Source organism: Pongo abelii, chromosome 9 (assembly GCF_028885655.2).
Source record: "Pongo abelii isolate AG06213 chromosome 9, NHGRI_mPonAbe1-v2.0_pri, whole genome shotgun sequence".
NCBI classification, from domain to species: domain Eukaryota; kingdom Metazoa; phylum Chordata; class Mammalia; order Primates; family Hominidae; genus Pongo; species Pongo abelii.
Window position 1 is genome coordinate 8,076,988 of NC_071994.2, and position 15,822 is coordinate 8,092,809.

The 15,822-nt window shown below is 51.8% G+C and overlaps 1 protein-coding gene across 1 annotated transcript; it reads left to right on the forward strand.

Annotated features, from left to right (window-relative positions):
• The first annotated feature begins 10,578 nt into the window (after positions 1 to 10,578).
• On the forward strand, positions 10,579 to 15,729 carry CTSF (cathepsin F). Its single transcript, XM_003777701.5, is given in 14 exon segments — positions 10,579 to 10,911; positions 11,103 to 11,201; positions 11,523 to 11,609; positions 11,611 to 11,760; positions 11,867 to 11,942; positions 12,793 to 12,906; positions 13,030 to 13,175; positions 13,264 to 13,360; positions 13,440 to 13,520; positions 14,184 to 14,303; positions 14,389 to 14,453; positions 14,547 to 14,637; positions 15,049 to 15,107; positions 15,188 to 15,729. Coding segments are annotated over 14 exon segments (1,473 nt in total). The 5' UTR covers positions 10,579 to 10,698; the 3' UTR covers positions 15,263 to 15,729.
• Positions 15,730 to 15,822: the final 93 nt, after the last annotated feature.

The following is a 15,822-nucleotide window of genomic DNA, read 5'->3' on the forward strand; positions in this document are numbered from 1 at the left end:
GCAGTGGTGCAATCATAGCTCTCTGCAGCCTGGAACTCTTGAGCTCAAGCCATCGTCCCACTTTGCCCTCCCAAAGTGCTGGGATTACAGGTGTGAGCCACTGCATCAGGCCTGCTCAGGTCTTATAGTTAATAAGTGATAGATCAAAATGTAAAACTTGTGCTTCCATGGACACCATCAAGAAAGTGAAAGACACAGAATAAGAGAAAATATCTGTGATCATAAACCTGATAAAGGAATCGTATCTAGAATATATAAATCTTAACAATTAAGAAAGGCAAATAACTCAGTTTTTACATTGGTGAAGGATTTGAATAGACGTTTCTCCAAAGAAGATATACAAATGGCCAATAAACACATAAAAAGATGCTCAATATCATATTTACTAAAGACATGCAAATCAAAACCACAATAAGATACCACTGCACACACACTATGATAGCAATAGTCATAATAAAAAGGACAACATGGAGGCCGGGTGCCGTGGCTCACAGCTGTAATCCCAGCACTTTGGGAGGCTGAGGCTGGCAGATCACCTGATGTCAGGAGTTTGAGACCAGCCTGGTCCACATGGTGAAACCCCATCTCTACCAAAAATACAAAAATTATCTGGGTGTGGTGGTGCACGTCTGTCCCAGCTACTTAGAAGGCTAAGGCAGGAGGATCCCTTGAACCTGGAAGGCAGGGGTTGCAGTGAGCAGAGATTGCACCACTGCACTCCAGCCTGGACAACAGAGCAAGACTCCATCTCAAACAAAACAAAACAAAAAAACAAAAAAAATCATGCGGAATGAAAGACACCAGACACAAAAGATCACATACTGGATGATTCCATTTATATGAAATATCCAGAATAGGCAAATTCATATAAATAAAAATTAGATTAATGGTTACCAGGGGCCGGGGGAGGTTGGGGGAAATGAGAGTGACTGCTAACAGGTATGGGGTTTATTTTAGGGGTGATGAAAATATTCTAAAATTGATTGTGGTGGCCGGGCGCAGTGGCTCACACCTATAATCCTAACACTTTGGGAGGCTGAGTTAGGCGGATCACTTGAGCTCAGGAGTTCGAGACCAGCCTGGGCATGAGCTGGTAGATTTCAGGGGTCTTTGTGGGCATTAATGAGAGGAGGTATGGGAAACCCCCTGCTGGGCACAGTGATTGGGCTGCTCAGCACATAGCAGTTGCCCAATTTGTTTTTTCTTTTTCTTTCCTCCCAGGCCAGTGGCCTAGTCTCTTAACTGAGTTCATGGTTAAAAGCTGACAACAATTAGGAGTCTACAGGACAGAAGACTTTAATGGTTGGGGCAAAGTGGGGCAGTGGGGCTCTATGAATAGGCAGTGAGCACAGGGCTACAGCAGAAGATGAGATAAAACCAATGTCAAAAAGGACCTCCTGGCCGGGCGCGGTGGCTCACACCTGTAATCCCAGCATTTTGTGAGGCCGAGGCGGGTGGATCACCAGAAGTCAGGAATTCAAGACCAGCCTGGGCAACATGGCGAAACCCCATCTCTACTAAAAATACAAAAATTAGCTGGGCGTGGTGGCGCACACCTGTAATCCTAGCTATTCGGGAGGCTGAGGCAGGAGAATTGCTTGAACCTGGGAGGCAGAGGTTGCAGTGAGCCAAGATCGCGCCACTGCACTCTAGCCTGGGCGACAGAGCAAGATTTTGTCTCAAAAAAAGGACCTCCTGGTGCCTTGTTCTCCCTTATCCCCATGGTAGCAGAAAGACACAGGCTTTGGAGTCACCCAATTTCTACTATTTATTTATTTATTTATTTATTTATTTTTGAGATGGAGTTTTGCTCTTGTTGCCCAGGCTGGAGTGCAATGGCACGATCTTGGCTCACTGCAACCTCTGCCTCCTGGGTTCAGGCGATTCTCCTGCCTCCACCTCCCGAGTAGCTGGGATTACAAGCATGCGCCACCACTCCCGGCTAATTTTGTATTTTTTTAGTAAAGACGGGGTTTCTCTATGTTGATCAAGCCGGTCTCCAACTCCTGACCTCAGGCAATCTGCCCACCTCAGCCTCCCAAAGTGCTGGGATTACAAGTGTGAGCCACCGCGCCTGGTGAGATTTCTTTTTAAAAATATTTTTCTTGTTTCTGAGACAGAGTTGCGTACTCTGTCAGCCAGGCTGGAGTGCAATGGCATGATCTGGGCGCACTGCAATCTCCACCTCCTGGGTTCAAGTGATTATTGTGCCTCAGACCCTTCAGTAGCTGGGATTACAGGCATGTCCCACCATGCCTGACTAATTTTTGTATTATTAGTAGAGATGGGGTTTCACCATGTTGCCCAGACTGGTCTTGAACTCCTAAGCTCAAGTAATCCACCCGCCTCCCAAAAGTGCTGGGATTACAGGCATGGACCGTTGTGCCCAGCCCTTGAGATTCTTTTAAATTATTATTATTATTATTATTTTTTTTTTAAATGGAGACGGAGGCCGGGCGCAGTGACTCATGCCTGTAATCCCAGCACTTTGGGAGGCCAAGGAGGGTGGATCCCAAGATCGAGACCATCCTGGCTAACATGGTGAAACCCTGTCTCTACTAAAAATACAAAAAATTAGCTGGGCTTGGTGGTGGGCGCCTGTAGTCCCAGCTACTTGGGAGGCTGAGGCAGGAGAATAGCATGAACTCGGGAGGCAGAGCTTGCAGTGAGCTGAGATCATGCCATTGCACTCCAGCCTGGGCAACAGAGCGAGACTCCATCTCAAAAAAAAAAAAAAAAAAAAAAAAAAAAGGAGATAGAGTCTCTGTCTCTACGAAAAAAGAAAAAGAGAGGGAGAGACAGAGAGAAATATGTTGCAGGTGCGACTGGCTGGAGCCAGTGTTGTGGGCAGTCAAAGAATTTACAAAGACAATCATGGGGAAAGAAAGGCAGATTTATCAGAGGGAAAGTATGTTGCAAGGAAGCAATGGGCAGCACAGCAGAGAAGGGGCTGTCTGCAAAGAGGCAGGGGCTGGAGGGAAGTTTTACAGGGTCGTCCTGGAGGGGCTACATGCGAAGTGAGGTACTGGGGAACAGAAATTGTGCCAGTGACTTGTCTGTGATTAACTGTCTCTTGGAACAATTGTTCTCCCCCACCTGGGACTCCTCTCTTGTTGCTTACTGATTTTATCAGTGTAAAAAGTAAAGTAGAGATTCCTCTTCAAAGAGATTTTCCTCCTTGTCTAATTAGGAATAAATAGTAACTTCTTTTAGAAGCAAAATGTATTCAAATATCTGTGCTAGCATTCTTAGATATCTGCTAGCTGTAATAAAAAAAAATCAATGTGCTTTGTGTTCTTAGCTCCCACAATTTAGCCTAAATACTTGCCCTGGCATGCTTATACTGGTGCAAGCAAGCATAGGTCATAGCCTGTTCCTCCTCCCTATTTGGAGGTGTTTTTACCTTTCTCAGCATTCCACAACTTACTTCCTCCTTCCTTTGTTCTCTGCCTTTGCCTCTTTTAGAAAGTTCTAAGTTGCTAGCCAATCAGGACAAATACAGAATGTGAGGTCCTCTTCCAGCCAATGGAAACTGGACACAGCAGTAGGGTGGACCCATCAGGTTATAAACAACCCAGTCTCCTTTGTTTGGTGCACTCTCATGGCAAAACTGCTGGCGAGTATACCCTTTCTGCAGGAAGTAAAAATGGCCTTGCTGAGAAAATTAAATTTATGTTCAAGTGCTATCTCTTTGTGGCACTGGGGAAGAAGCATTTCTAACATCAGGACTCCACAGATATGGCAAAAACAGAGAGAGAGAATTTATAATTTTTCCATTTTCTTTAAGAAAATGTTTTTGGGCCAGGTGTGGTGGCTCACACCTGTAATCCCAGCACTTTGAGAGGCCGAGGCAGGTGGATCATAGGTCAGGAGATCAAGACCATCCTGGCTAACACGGTGAAACCCCGTCTCTACTAAAAATACAAAAAATTAGTCGGGTGTGGTGGTGGGCGCCTGTAGTCCCAGCTAATTGGGAGGCTGAGGCAGGAGAATTGCGTGAACCCGGGAGGCAGAGCTTGCAGTGAGCTGAGATCGTGCCACTGCACTCCAGCCTGGGCAACAGAGCGAGACTCCGTCTCAAAAAAAAAAAAAAAATACTTTTTTTGTAGGCTGGGCACAATGTCTCAGGCCCATAATCCCAGCACTTTGCAAGGCTGAGGTGGGGTGGATCACTTGAGGTCAGGAGTTTGAGACCAGCATGGGCAACATGGTGAAACTCCATCTCTGCTAAAAATACAAAAATTAGGGGGGGTGCAGTGGTTCACACCTGTAAACCCAGCACTTTGGGAGGCCGAGGCAGGTGGATCACTTGAGGTCAGGAGTTCGAGACCAGCATGGCCAACATGGTGAAACCCTGTCTCTACTAAAAACACAAAAAATTAGCCAGGTGTAGTGATGCGCGCCTATAGTCCCAGCTACTCGGGAGGCTGAGGCAGGACAATTGCTTGAACCCAGGAGGCGGAGGTTGCAGTTAGCCGAGATCGCACCACTGCACTCCAGCCTGGGTGACAGAGTGAGACTCTGTCTAAAAAAAAAAAAAAGAGAAAAATTAGCCAGGCATGGTGGCTCATGCCTATAATCCCAGCTACTCCAGAGGCTGAGGCAGGAGTATCGCTTGAACCTGAGAGGCGGAGGTTGAGTGAGCTGAGATTGCACCACTGCACTCCAGCCTGGGTGACAGAGTGAGACTTTAATCTCAAAAAGAAAAAAAAATTTTTTTGTAGAGACAGAGTCTCACTCTGTTGCCCAGCATGGCCTCAAACCCCTGACCTCAAGCAATCCTCCCACCTTGGCCTTCCAAAGTGCTGGGATTACAGGCATGGGCCCCCCCACACCCAGCCCAAACAGATTTCTTGCAGCTCTTGCATCACAGGCTTCCACACTTGTCCCCCACCCCCACCCCACAGATGGTGGTATTACTCCAGGTGTGTGTCTAGTTTCAGGTTTTAAATCAGTATACGTAAATCTGACCAAACCTCCAAATGATGACTTGCCAGCTGGTTAAGGCAGGGATTTAATTGTTAAGATGTCATGGCCTCCTAGGTCTGCAGGCCTCAGACCACCTAAGATGACCTTTTTAAATTAAAAGATAATTCCTGAGAAGGATTTAGCACTGAGCCCAAAGCAAGCACTAGCTGAGTATTATTATGATTGCTGTTGAATGTCTCTTCTGAGTTATGCAAAGGTGAGGTGAGTTAGAGGTCATTCTGGGATTAGGGTGTAACAGGAAGCTTTTGGAAAGCTCTGTAGTGCTATAGCCTGAGATCTTGGCAAAGAAAGTAGTGAGGAGGATGTGAATCCATTTGTGTATGAGGCCCTGGGGCCTTTAGGGGTGGGAGTGGAGGTGGGGAAAGTCAGTATCCCAATCTAACTCTTGACGTGATTCAGCAGGAAGATCTGGAGGTGGATCAGAGCTGCCCACGCAAGGCTGAGGGACAGTCCCTGAGATGAATTCAGTCCAGGAAAGAAGGCTGGTCTCAAAACACGAGGCCCATGGCCGGGCGCGGTGGCTCACAGCTGTAATCCCAGCACTCTGGGAGGCCGAAGTGGGCGGATCACAAGGTCAGAAGATTGAGACCATCCTGGCTAACACAGTGAAACCCCAACTCTACTAAAAATACAAAAAATTAGCCATGCATGGTGGTGGGCGCCTGTAGTCCCAGCTACTCGGGAGGCTGAGGCAGGAGAATCGCTTGAACCTGGGAGGCAGAGGTTGCAGTGAGCCGAGATCGCGCCACTGCACTCCAGCCTGGGGCCTGGAATGTCTATCCTTCTATCGATCCATCCATCCATTCTATCCATTTATATGCCCATCCATCCATCCATCCATTCATTCTACAAATATTCGGGGAAACCAACTAAGGGCCAAGCCGTGCCATTTTTTCACCCTTGTTGACCTTAGTCCCTCTTGGGAGCCCCAACCTTATCATACTTGATCAAATTCACCTATATCCCATCTTAAGTAATGTGATATTGTAATTTTTTTTTTTTTTTTTTGAGATAGAGTCTCGCTCTGTCGCCCAGGCTGGAGTGCAGTGGCATGATTTCGGCTCTCTGCAACCTCTCCCTCCTGGCTTCAAGCGATTCTTCTGCCTCAGCCTCCCAAGTAGCCGAGATTACAGGCACCCTCCACCATGCCCAGCTAATTTTTTGTATTTTTAGTAGAGACAGGGTTTCACTATGTTGGCCAGGCTGGTCTCAAACTCCTGACCTCGTGATCCGCCCACCTCAGCCTCCCAAAGTGCTAGGATTTCAGGAGTGAGCCACCGTGCCTGGCAGTTGTTGTTTTTGAGGCAGAGTTTTGCTCTCTTGCGCAGGCTGGAGTGCAGTGGCAGGATCTCCCCTCACTGCAACCTCTGCTTCCCGGGTTCAAGCAATTCTCCTGCCTCAGCCTCCCCAGTAGCTGGGAGTAGAGGTGTGTGCCACCATGCCCAGCTAATTTTTGTATTTTTAGTAGGGATAGGGTTTCACCATGTTGGCCAGGCTGGTCTTGAACTGCTGACCTCAGGTGATCCACCTGCCTTGACCTCCCAAAGCGCTGGGATTACAGGCGTGAGCCACTGTGCCCGGCCAGTTTATGTTTAAGGAGGTCGCTCCAGCTGTGGCCTGCAGAGGAGCTTGTTGGAGGCAGGAGTGGATTCAGTCAGGCAAGCAATAGTGAGGGCTTGGCCATAAGCGGCAGCTGCGGGAATGGGGAGAAGTGGACAGATTGGAGAGATATTGGGGGGAGGGCTGGACTCCAGGGCACTTGGAGATGGGCTAGACGTGCGGCATGAAGGCAAAGGAAGAATCAATGACATTTCCAATTCTCTGGACTGAAGAGCTGGGGGAATAGTGATGCCATATGCTGGAATGGGAGATTCCTGAGGATGAAAACAATACGCAGCTCTGGCTAAGTTTGACATCCAGGCGTTGATGCTATGTAGGTGGTGTGAAGCACAGGGCCCAGATCTCTCCATTTTAACTTTTAGCCGCACGTAGGGGATGTAAATTAAGGCTGATTTTTATCCGGTGATGCCAAACTCCTCTCTGGCCCTGCCTCCCTGCCTCAGTGGTTGCGCTTCGCAGTGCAGTGGCTGCGTGGGAGGTGAGAAGCCTGCAACTTCTTCCAGGGCTCCTGACACTCGGGAATGCGCAGGACCGAGCCTCAACAGCGCCACCGTGTGTCGCTAGTCATGACCGCCGTGGACCCCCGACTCCAGTTGCTCCGCTAGCACCCTCAGAAACCAGTCCTCCCTCACTCCCCTGCTCTTTCGGACGAATAAATCACTGTGGATTCTGGAACGCTTAGAGGTGGGAAGAAGGGGTGGCCTCAAAAGAAAGACGTAGGCCGGGCGCGGTGGCGCACGCCTGTAATCCCAGCACTTTGGGAGGCCGAGGCAGCGGATCGCTTGAGCCCAGGAGTTGGACACCCGCCTTGGCAACATGGCAAAACTCCATCTCTACTAAAATAATAATAATAAATAATAACAATAATAATATAATAGTGAAATATTGGCCGGCCTCAGTGGCACACGCCTGTAATCCCAGCATTTGGGGAAGTTGAAGCAGGTGGATCACTTGAGGTGGAGAGTTCCAGACCAGCCTGGCCAATATGGTAAAACACCATCTCTACTAAAAATACAAAAATTAGCCATGTGTGGTGATGCCGCACACCTGTAATCCCAACTACTAGGGAGTCTGAGGCAGAAGAATCACTTGAACCTGGGACGTGGAGGTTGCAGCAAGCAGAGATCGCGCCATTGTACTCCAGCCTGGGTGACAGAACAAGACTCCATCTCAAGAAAAAAAGAAAGAAAGAAATCTACATTTCCATATGCACAGGCTTGGTCAGGATCACACTAGAAGACATCTGAAATGGTCATTGTGAAGTGGGACTGTTCTCTTTTTTGTTTTCTCTTCCTTCCTTCCTTTTTTCTTCTTTCTTTCCTTTTTTCAGATAGAATCTCATTATTCTTCCCAGGCTGGTCTTGAACTCCTGGCCTCAAGTGATCCTCCCTCTTTGGCCTCCCAAGCAGCTGTGATTACAGGTGTGAGCCTGGCCTGGGACCCCTCTTAAATACAGACTGATACGGGCATGTTAACTTCAGAGACATGATCTTGTGAATGGTGAATGACTCCTTGTAAAGATCTGAACTCATGTAAGGAAAATTCTTCCTTTGATTTACATTTAGCTACATTCCTGGAAAATTCAGTATATACTAAAACTGTGTATATAATATAATATGTTTACATAACTAACAGAGTTAGGGTTTTCAGCTCATAACTATAAACAGGTTTTCCACTCATGTAAATAACTTATAGGACATTAGAAAGTTGTGCAGGACATGGAACAATGATCTGTTTTGCAGGACTGTCCCAAACACTGCAGGGTGTCCAGCATGCCTGGCTCATGTCTACTAAAGATCAGAAGAGCCTGATCAGGCCAGGTGCTCTTTCTATTTGTACAAATAGGCTCCAAAAACAAAGTAACTTGCTCATGGTCACATAGTCAATTTGAAGAGGCAGAACCAGAATTAGAACCCAGGTTGGTCAGTCTGACTCCAAAGGCTGTGATTTTACCCTCTTTTTAAATTTTTTATTTAAGAGAGATGCAGGTTTCTCTGTGTTGCCTAGGTTGGACTTGTGGGCTCAAGCAATCCTCCTGCCTCAGCCTCCCAAGTAGCTGGGATTAGAGGCACCCACCACCACACCTGGCAACTTTTTTTTTTTGAGACAAAGTCTTGCTCCATCTCCCAGGCTGGAGTGCAGTGGTGCAATCTCGGCTCACTGCAACCTCTGCTTCCTGGGTTCAAGTGATTCTCCTGCCTCAGCCTTCTGAATAGCTGGGGTTACAGGCGCATGCCACCATCCCTGGCTAATTTTTGTATTTTTAGTAGACACAGGGTTTGCCATCTTGGCCAGGCTGGTCTCGAACTCCTGGTTCCACCTGGTGATCCACCTGCCTCGGCCTCCCAAAGTGCTGGGATTATAAGCATGAGCCACTGTGCTTGGCAAGACCCTTTCTTAAAAAAAAAAAAAAAAAAAAAAAAAGGCCGGGTATGGTGGCTCACACCTGTAATCCCTGAACTTTGGGAGGCCGAGGCGAGCGGATCACGAGGTCAGGAGATCGAGACCATTTTGGCTAACACGCTGAAACCCTGTTTCTACTAAAAAAATACAAAAAATTAGCCGGGCGTGGTGGTGGGCGCCTGTAGTCCCAGCTACTCAGGAGGCTGAGGCAGGAGAATGGCGTAAACTAGCGAGACTCCGTCTCAAAAAAAAAAGAGAGAGAGAGAAAGAAAAAGAAAATAAATTAAAAATAAACTTTACTCCCATGTAAGAGTCTCATGTTCTAACGACTGAGCTTGCTGGGCCCTCCACTCTCTTGTAAAAATTGCTGCAAACCCTTTTGTTTTTTTGAGACAGTCTCGCTCTGTCGCCCAGGCTGGAGTGCAGTGGCACGATCTCGGCTCACTGCAACCTCTGATTTCCGGGTTCATGCCATTCTCCTGCCTCAGCCTCCTGAGTAGCTGGGAATACAGGCAACCGCCACCACGCCTGGCTAATTTTTTGTATTTTTAGTAGAGACGGGGTTTCACCGTGTTAGCCAGGATGGTCTCGATTTCCTGACCTCGTGATCTGCCCACTTTGGCCTCCCAAAGTGCTGGGATTACAGGCGTGAGCCACTGCACCCAGCCCATCTGTCGTTCTTCTCTCTAGACTGTGAGCTCCAAGAATGCAGCACTATGCGTGTAATGCATCTGTGCATGCTTTCCCTTGGTGGAACCTGGAACACAGCAGGTGAATGCGTGAAGGGACGGTCTCAACCCTGTGCACCCTGCCTTAGTGGTTACTGAATGCTTGCATGATTGCATTTGAGCCTCACAACAGCCTGAGACGCTGCTGGCACTCAAAAAATTACCTGCCATCTAGCTGTTGAGAAGAGAGGCCTGAAAGAGGCGATCAAGCTGCGAACCCAGGCTCAGAAGCCAACTGCCTGGGTTTAAGTTCAGCTCAATTCCTTATCAGATATTTGGCAAGCCACTTAATCTCTCTCTCTCTCTGAGACGGAGTTTTGCTCTTGTCACCTAGACTGGAGTGCAATGGTGCGATCTCAGCTCACTGCAACCTCTGCCTCCTGGGTTCAAATGATTCTCCTGGCTCAGCCTCCCAAGTAGCTGGGATTACAGGCGCCCACCACCACGCCCAGCTCATTTTTGTATTTTTAGTAGACACAGGGTTTCACCACGTGTGCCAGGCTGGTCTCAAACTCCTGACCTCAGGTGATCCACCCGCCTTGGCCTCCTAAAGTGCTGGGATTACAGGCGTTAGTCACAGAGCCCGGCCACGCCATTTAATCTCTCCAAGCCTCGTTTCCTCCACTGTACGATGGGGATAGCACCTACTTCAGAGACTGCTACGCAGAATAAAAGGAGCTGGCATATCATGCCTAACATACAACAAGCACGTGACAGAGGTTAGTGACTAGCTTTAGCCTCAGGCCAGCAGCCTCCGGCTCTCCCTACCCCGCGCGCCCCACGTGCCTCCTGTAAACAAGAGAGCGCGCAGGCGCCCCAAACCAGCGCCCATTGGTCGGCGCGCGGTTGCCCCGCTGGAGGGAGGACTCAGGCCCCGCTGGCCGCGGGCTCGGTACCCGGTCGGTGGGTGGCGCGTCTGTTGGGTCCGCGCGTCCGGGCCGCCGGCTTCGCCCTCGCCATGGCACCCTGGCTGCAGCTCCTGTCGCTGCTGGGGCTGCTCCCGGGCGCAGTGGCCGCCCCCGCCCAGCCCCGAGCCGCCAGCTTTCAGGCCTGGGGGCCGCCGTCCCCGGAGCTGCTGGCGCCCGCCCGCTTCGCGCTGGAGATGTTCAACCGCGGCCGGGCTGCGGGGACGCGGGCCGTGCTGGGCCTTGTGCGCGGCCGCGTCCGCCGGGTGAGGACGCGCCGGGGGCGGGGGCGCCGGGCCCGGGTCCAAGGGATAGGAGCTTTGACCTAAGATTGGGATGGGGCCTGCCCGCTGGACGAACCGATCTCTGGTGATGGGGAATGGGCAGCGCCGCACGGGCGGGGCCTTGGGCCCCGTCAAGGGCCGACCGTGCCCGCCTCACCTACTCCTCTCTCCAGGCGGGCCAGGGGTCGCTGTACTCCCTGGAGGCCACCCTGGAGGAGCCACCCTGCAACGACCCCACGGTGTGCCGGCTGCCCGTGTCCAAGAAAACCCTGGTGAGTGATGAGGCTCTTGGGGTTCCCCGCCCCCAGGCTGAGTAAGGCGGCAGTTGGATGATGACGGGTCAGGTCAAGACGCAGGGATCTGAGGCAGCTGCTGCCCCACCTTGAGCCACTTCCCAGGCCCCGAGGGCTGGAAACCAAGATGCTATGAAGGGGAGGATGCCCCGGTGCAGGCCGTGCGTCACTGTCCACTGTGATGGGGTGATTGCCTTAGGGGTGGCTCTCATCTCAGGAGCCTCCAGCTCCATCTTGCCCAGATCTTGCTCCCCAGATCGAGATCCAGGCCCCCAGAGCAGCTTCTTCCTCTTCCTCCAGCTCTGCAGCTTCGAAGTCCTGGATGAGCTCGGAAAACACGTGTTGCTGCGGAGGGAGTGTGACCCGGTGGACACCAAGGTTCCAGGTGCTGGGAGAGCCCAAGGCTGCTGGGGAGCCCAAGTCAGCCTTCACTCAGGGCTCAGCCATGATTTCTTCTCTGTCCCAACCCCATCCAGACAACAGAAATGAGACTTTCAGCTCAGTCATTTCCCTGTTGAATGAGGATCCCCTGCCCCAGGTGAGGAGCCCGTAGCTTGGGGAGCCAGCCGCTGCCTCATCGCCCTTCTCCCTTCCCTCTGGAGTGGGTTTCTCTGGTCAGCCTAAAGACTGGTCTGCCTATCCAGGACTTGCCTGTGAAGATGGCTTCAATCTTCAAGAACTTTGTCATTACCTATAACCGGACATATGAGTCAAAGGAAGGTGAGGACCCAGCCTTGGCTGTACCTGTTCCTATCAGAACAGGACTTTCCCCCCAACTTGGTACCTTGGTGTGGGGGAGGAGAAAGACAAGAGGCAGTGCACCTGTTCAAGGACCCTGTAATTCCTGAGCTCTCCCTAAGCCTTCCCAGCCTGGCAGCCACCCTGAGTACCTGGCCCCTTCTCCCACCTTATCTTCCCACTCAGAAGCCATGGGTCTTGGCCGGGCGCAGTGGCTCACGTCTGTAATTGCAGTACTTTGGGAGGCTGAGGTGGGCAGATTACCTGAGGTCAGGAGTTCAAGACCAGCCTGGCCAACATGGTGAAACCCCATTTCTACCAAAAAAAAAAGTACAAAAATTAGCCAGGTGTGGTGGTGCACGCCTGTGTATCAGCTACTCGGGAGGCTGAGGCAGGAAAATCACTTGAACCTGGGAGGCGGAGGTTGCAGTGAGCGAAGATTGCGCCACTACACTCCAGCATGGGTGACAAGCGAAAACTCCGTCTCAAAAAAAAAAAAAAAAAAAAGGAAGCTATGCGTCTCCATCAGTCTGGCAGGGTGGGATGGGGCAGAGGCTGGATTTTTTTGTGCTGGAGAGTCCTTGACAACATGGCCTTTCCCCACAACCTCTTGTGGGTGGTGTCCTTTAGACCCCATTTACTGCTTTTGCACCTGGGAAGTCATCACTTCAGTTTGGCCCTAAAAGTTGATCAGACCTCCCACTCCATCACTTGCATGTCTGGTCCCCACCCCTACCTGCTTCCCGGGGAAACCCCTGCCTGCTAGCCCCAGTTGCCCTTCCTTTTATCTGCCTGGGGTCAAACCCCTCCTCTTCTGCTCCTTGGTCCTCAGAAGCCCGGTGGCGCCTGTCCATCTTTGTCAATAACATGGTGCGAGCACAGAAGATCCAGGCCCTGGACCGTGGCACAGCTCAGTATGGAGTCACCAAGTTCAGTGATCTCACAGGTAGGGACAGTGGCCAGAGTCCTCATTGGGCCAGGAAGAGATAGGACCTTGCTCGCAAGGCCTCTGGTCAGGTCTGGCTTAGAACACTCTTCCTCCCCATGCCCTGCCCACCTTTGCCCGCAGAGGAGGAGTTCCGCACTATCTACCTGAATCCTCTCCTGAGAGAAGAGCCTAGCAACAAGATGAAGCAAGCCAAGTCTGTGGGTGACCTCGCCCCACCTGAATGGGACTGGAGGAGTAAGGGGGCTGTCACAAAAGTCAAAGACCAGGTTGGACCCCTAGAAGTGAGGGTGGGACATGGGCACTGCACTGGGGCTGACGAAGGGATCCAGCTCTGACTCCACCCGTCTCTTGTAGGGCATGTGTGGCTCCTGCTGGGCCTTCTCAGTCACAGGCAATGTGGAAGGCCAGTGGTTTCTGAACCAGGGGACCCTACTCTCCCTCTCTGAACAGGGTGAGCATCTCGCTCTATCCCTGTGTCCTCAGCCTAGCCCCTCAGGAGGGCTTCTTGGGACCAGCCTTCTGTCTCCTAGAGCTCTTGGACTGTGACAAGATGGACAAGGCCTGCATGGGCGGCTTGCCCTCCAACGCCTACTCGGCCATAAAGAATTTGGGTATGCATTAATGGGGTCAGGAGGGGCAAGCGGAGCCACTTCTCCCTGTGCAAGAAGTTACTTTATAATGGGGGGAGACATGAGCGTGAGAGTCACACAGAACTGGGTTCAAGTCTTAATGCTGACCCAGCCAGGCGTGGTGGCTCATGCATGTAATTCCAACACTTTGGGAGGCCAACTTGGGAAGATCACTTAAGGCCAGAAGTTCAGGACCAGGTTGGGCAACATAGCAAGACTCCATCTCTACAAAACATTAAAAACATTAGCCAGGCATGGTGGCTTGCATCTGTAGTCTCAGCTACTTGGGAGGCTGAGGCAGGAGGATCACTTGAGCCCAGGAGGTTGAGGCTGTAGTGAGGCATGTTTGTGCCACTGTACTCCAGCCTGGGTGAAAGACTGCTTGGATGAGCCCTTGGTGAGGACTCAGAAGTTGGAGTTGAGTTCTGTCTCTGCCACTTTTCTTGCTGGCTACTGGTCCCTCCTCCCCATCTCTCCCAGCCTCAGATGTGTCATTTCTAGAATGAAGACATTCTTCGGAAGGGATGGCCTGTGGCCTGGGGTGGACGAGGAATGTGAAACCTCGTGTAGAGGGCTTAGTCCATTTCTGGCTGTGAATGGCAAATGGGAGCCTGCCCTTCTCTACTCACCCCCACCGTTCCCCAGGAGGGCTGGAGACAGAGGATGACTACAGCTACCAGGGTCACATGCAGTCCTGCAACTTCTCAGCAGAGAAGGCCAAGGTCTACATCAATGACTCCGTGGAGCTGAGCCAGAATGAGCAGAGTGAGTGAGGGGCGGGGTGAGGTGAGGTGAGGTGAGGTGGGGCCGGGGCCTGGGTGCCTACTGATGCCACCCCTTCCCATCTCAGAGCTGGCAGCCTGGCTGGCCAAGAGAGGCCCAATCTCCGTGGCCATCAATGCCTTTGGCATGCAGGTGAGGCCCTAGCCCCACTGCCCCTGCCCCATCTCTTGTTGACCTCCCCGACCTCTTCTTGGAGTCGATCCCCTACTCCTTCTCCACCTCCAGTTTTACCGCCATGGGATCTCCCGCCCTCTCCGGCCCCTCTGCAGCCCTTGGCTCATTGACCACGCGGTATTGCTTGTGGGCTACGGCAACCGTGAGTTCCGCTGCCTGTCCTGCATCCTGCCAGGCCACAGGCAGGGGTGGGATCACAGCATCTCAGGTCCTCTAGAGGGGAAATAGGGGGAATGCCTAGGAACCCTGTCCTTACCCACTGCCTGGGCCATGACCAGGTGGGCATCATCTGTCCTCTCTATGGAAGGGAAGCTGAGCTGTGGGAGGGTAAATACTGATGGCCCAATAACCTGCAAGAGGCGGGTGGGTGGGTGCTTCCTCCCTCCCCCAGGGCTTCTCCCTGAGGCTGGTAGGCGGGCCCCTCGCTTTCTGCTCTTTTCCTAGTCCCTGTCACACAGTAGGCCCAGTGCAAGTATTTGAAGGGTGCAAAGTGATTAAGGCTCTGCCTGGAGAATTAAGGACCCTCATCCTTGCGCTCTGCACTGCACCCCAGGCTCTGACGTTCCCTTTTGGGCCATCAAGAACAGCTGGGGCACTGACTGGGGCGAGAAGGTGAGTCTTGCCGGCTTGGCCCCTGGCCCTCCAGCCGCCATCCTACACCGGTGCCCTCACCAGCTCCCCCTCTCCCCCAGGGTTACTACTACTTGCATCGCGGGTCCGGGGCCTGTGGTGTGAACACCATGGCCAGCTCAGCGGTGGTGGACTGAGGAGGGGCCCCCAGCTCAGGACCTGGTGCTGATCAGAGTGGCCGCTGCCCCAGCCTGACGTGTCCAGGCCCCTCCCCGGGAGGTACAGCTGGCAGAGGGACAGGCACTGGGTACCTCAGGGTGAGCAGAGGCACTGGGTGGGGCACAGCCCCTGCTTCCCTGCACCCCACTCCCACCCTGAAGTTCTGCACCTGCACCTGCACCTTTGTTGAATTGTGGTAGCTTAGGAGGATGTCAGGGTGAAGGGTGGTATCTTGGCAGTTGAAGCTGGGGCAAGAACTCTGGGCTCGGGTAATGAGCAGGAAGAAAATGTTCTGATCTTAAGCCCCAGCTCTGTTCTGCCCCGCTTTCCTCTGTTTGATACTATAAATTTTCTGGTTCCCTTGGATTTAGGGATAGTATCCCCCTCCATGTCCAGGAAACTTGTAACTACCCTTTTCTAACAGCAATAAAGAGGTGTCCTTGTCTCCAGTGTGGTACAAATGCTCAGTCCCCGGGGGTGAGGAGGGATGGCAGGGACTCCTGGCGGGTCAAGGTGGGATAGCTGGTTCTGCCCAGGA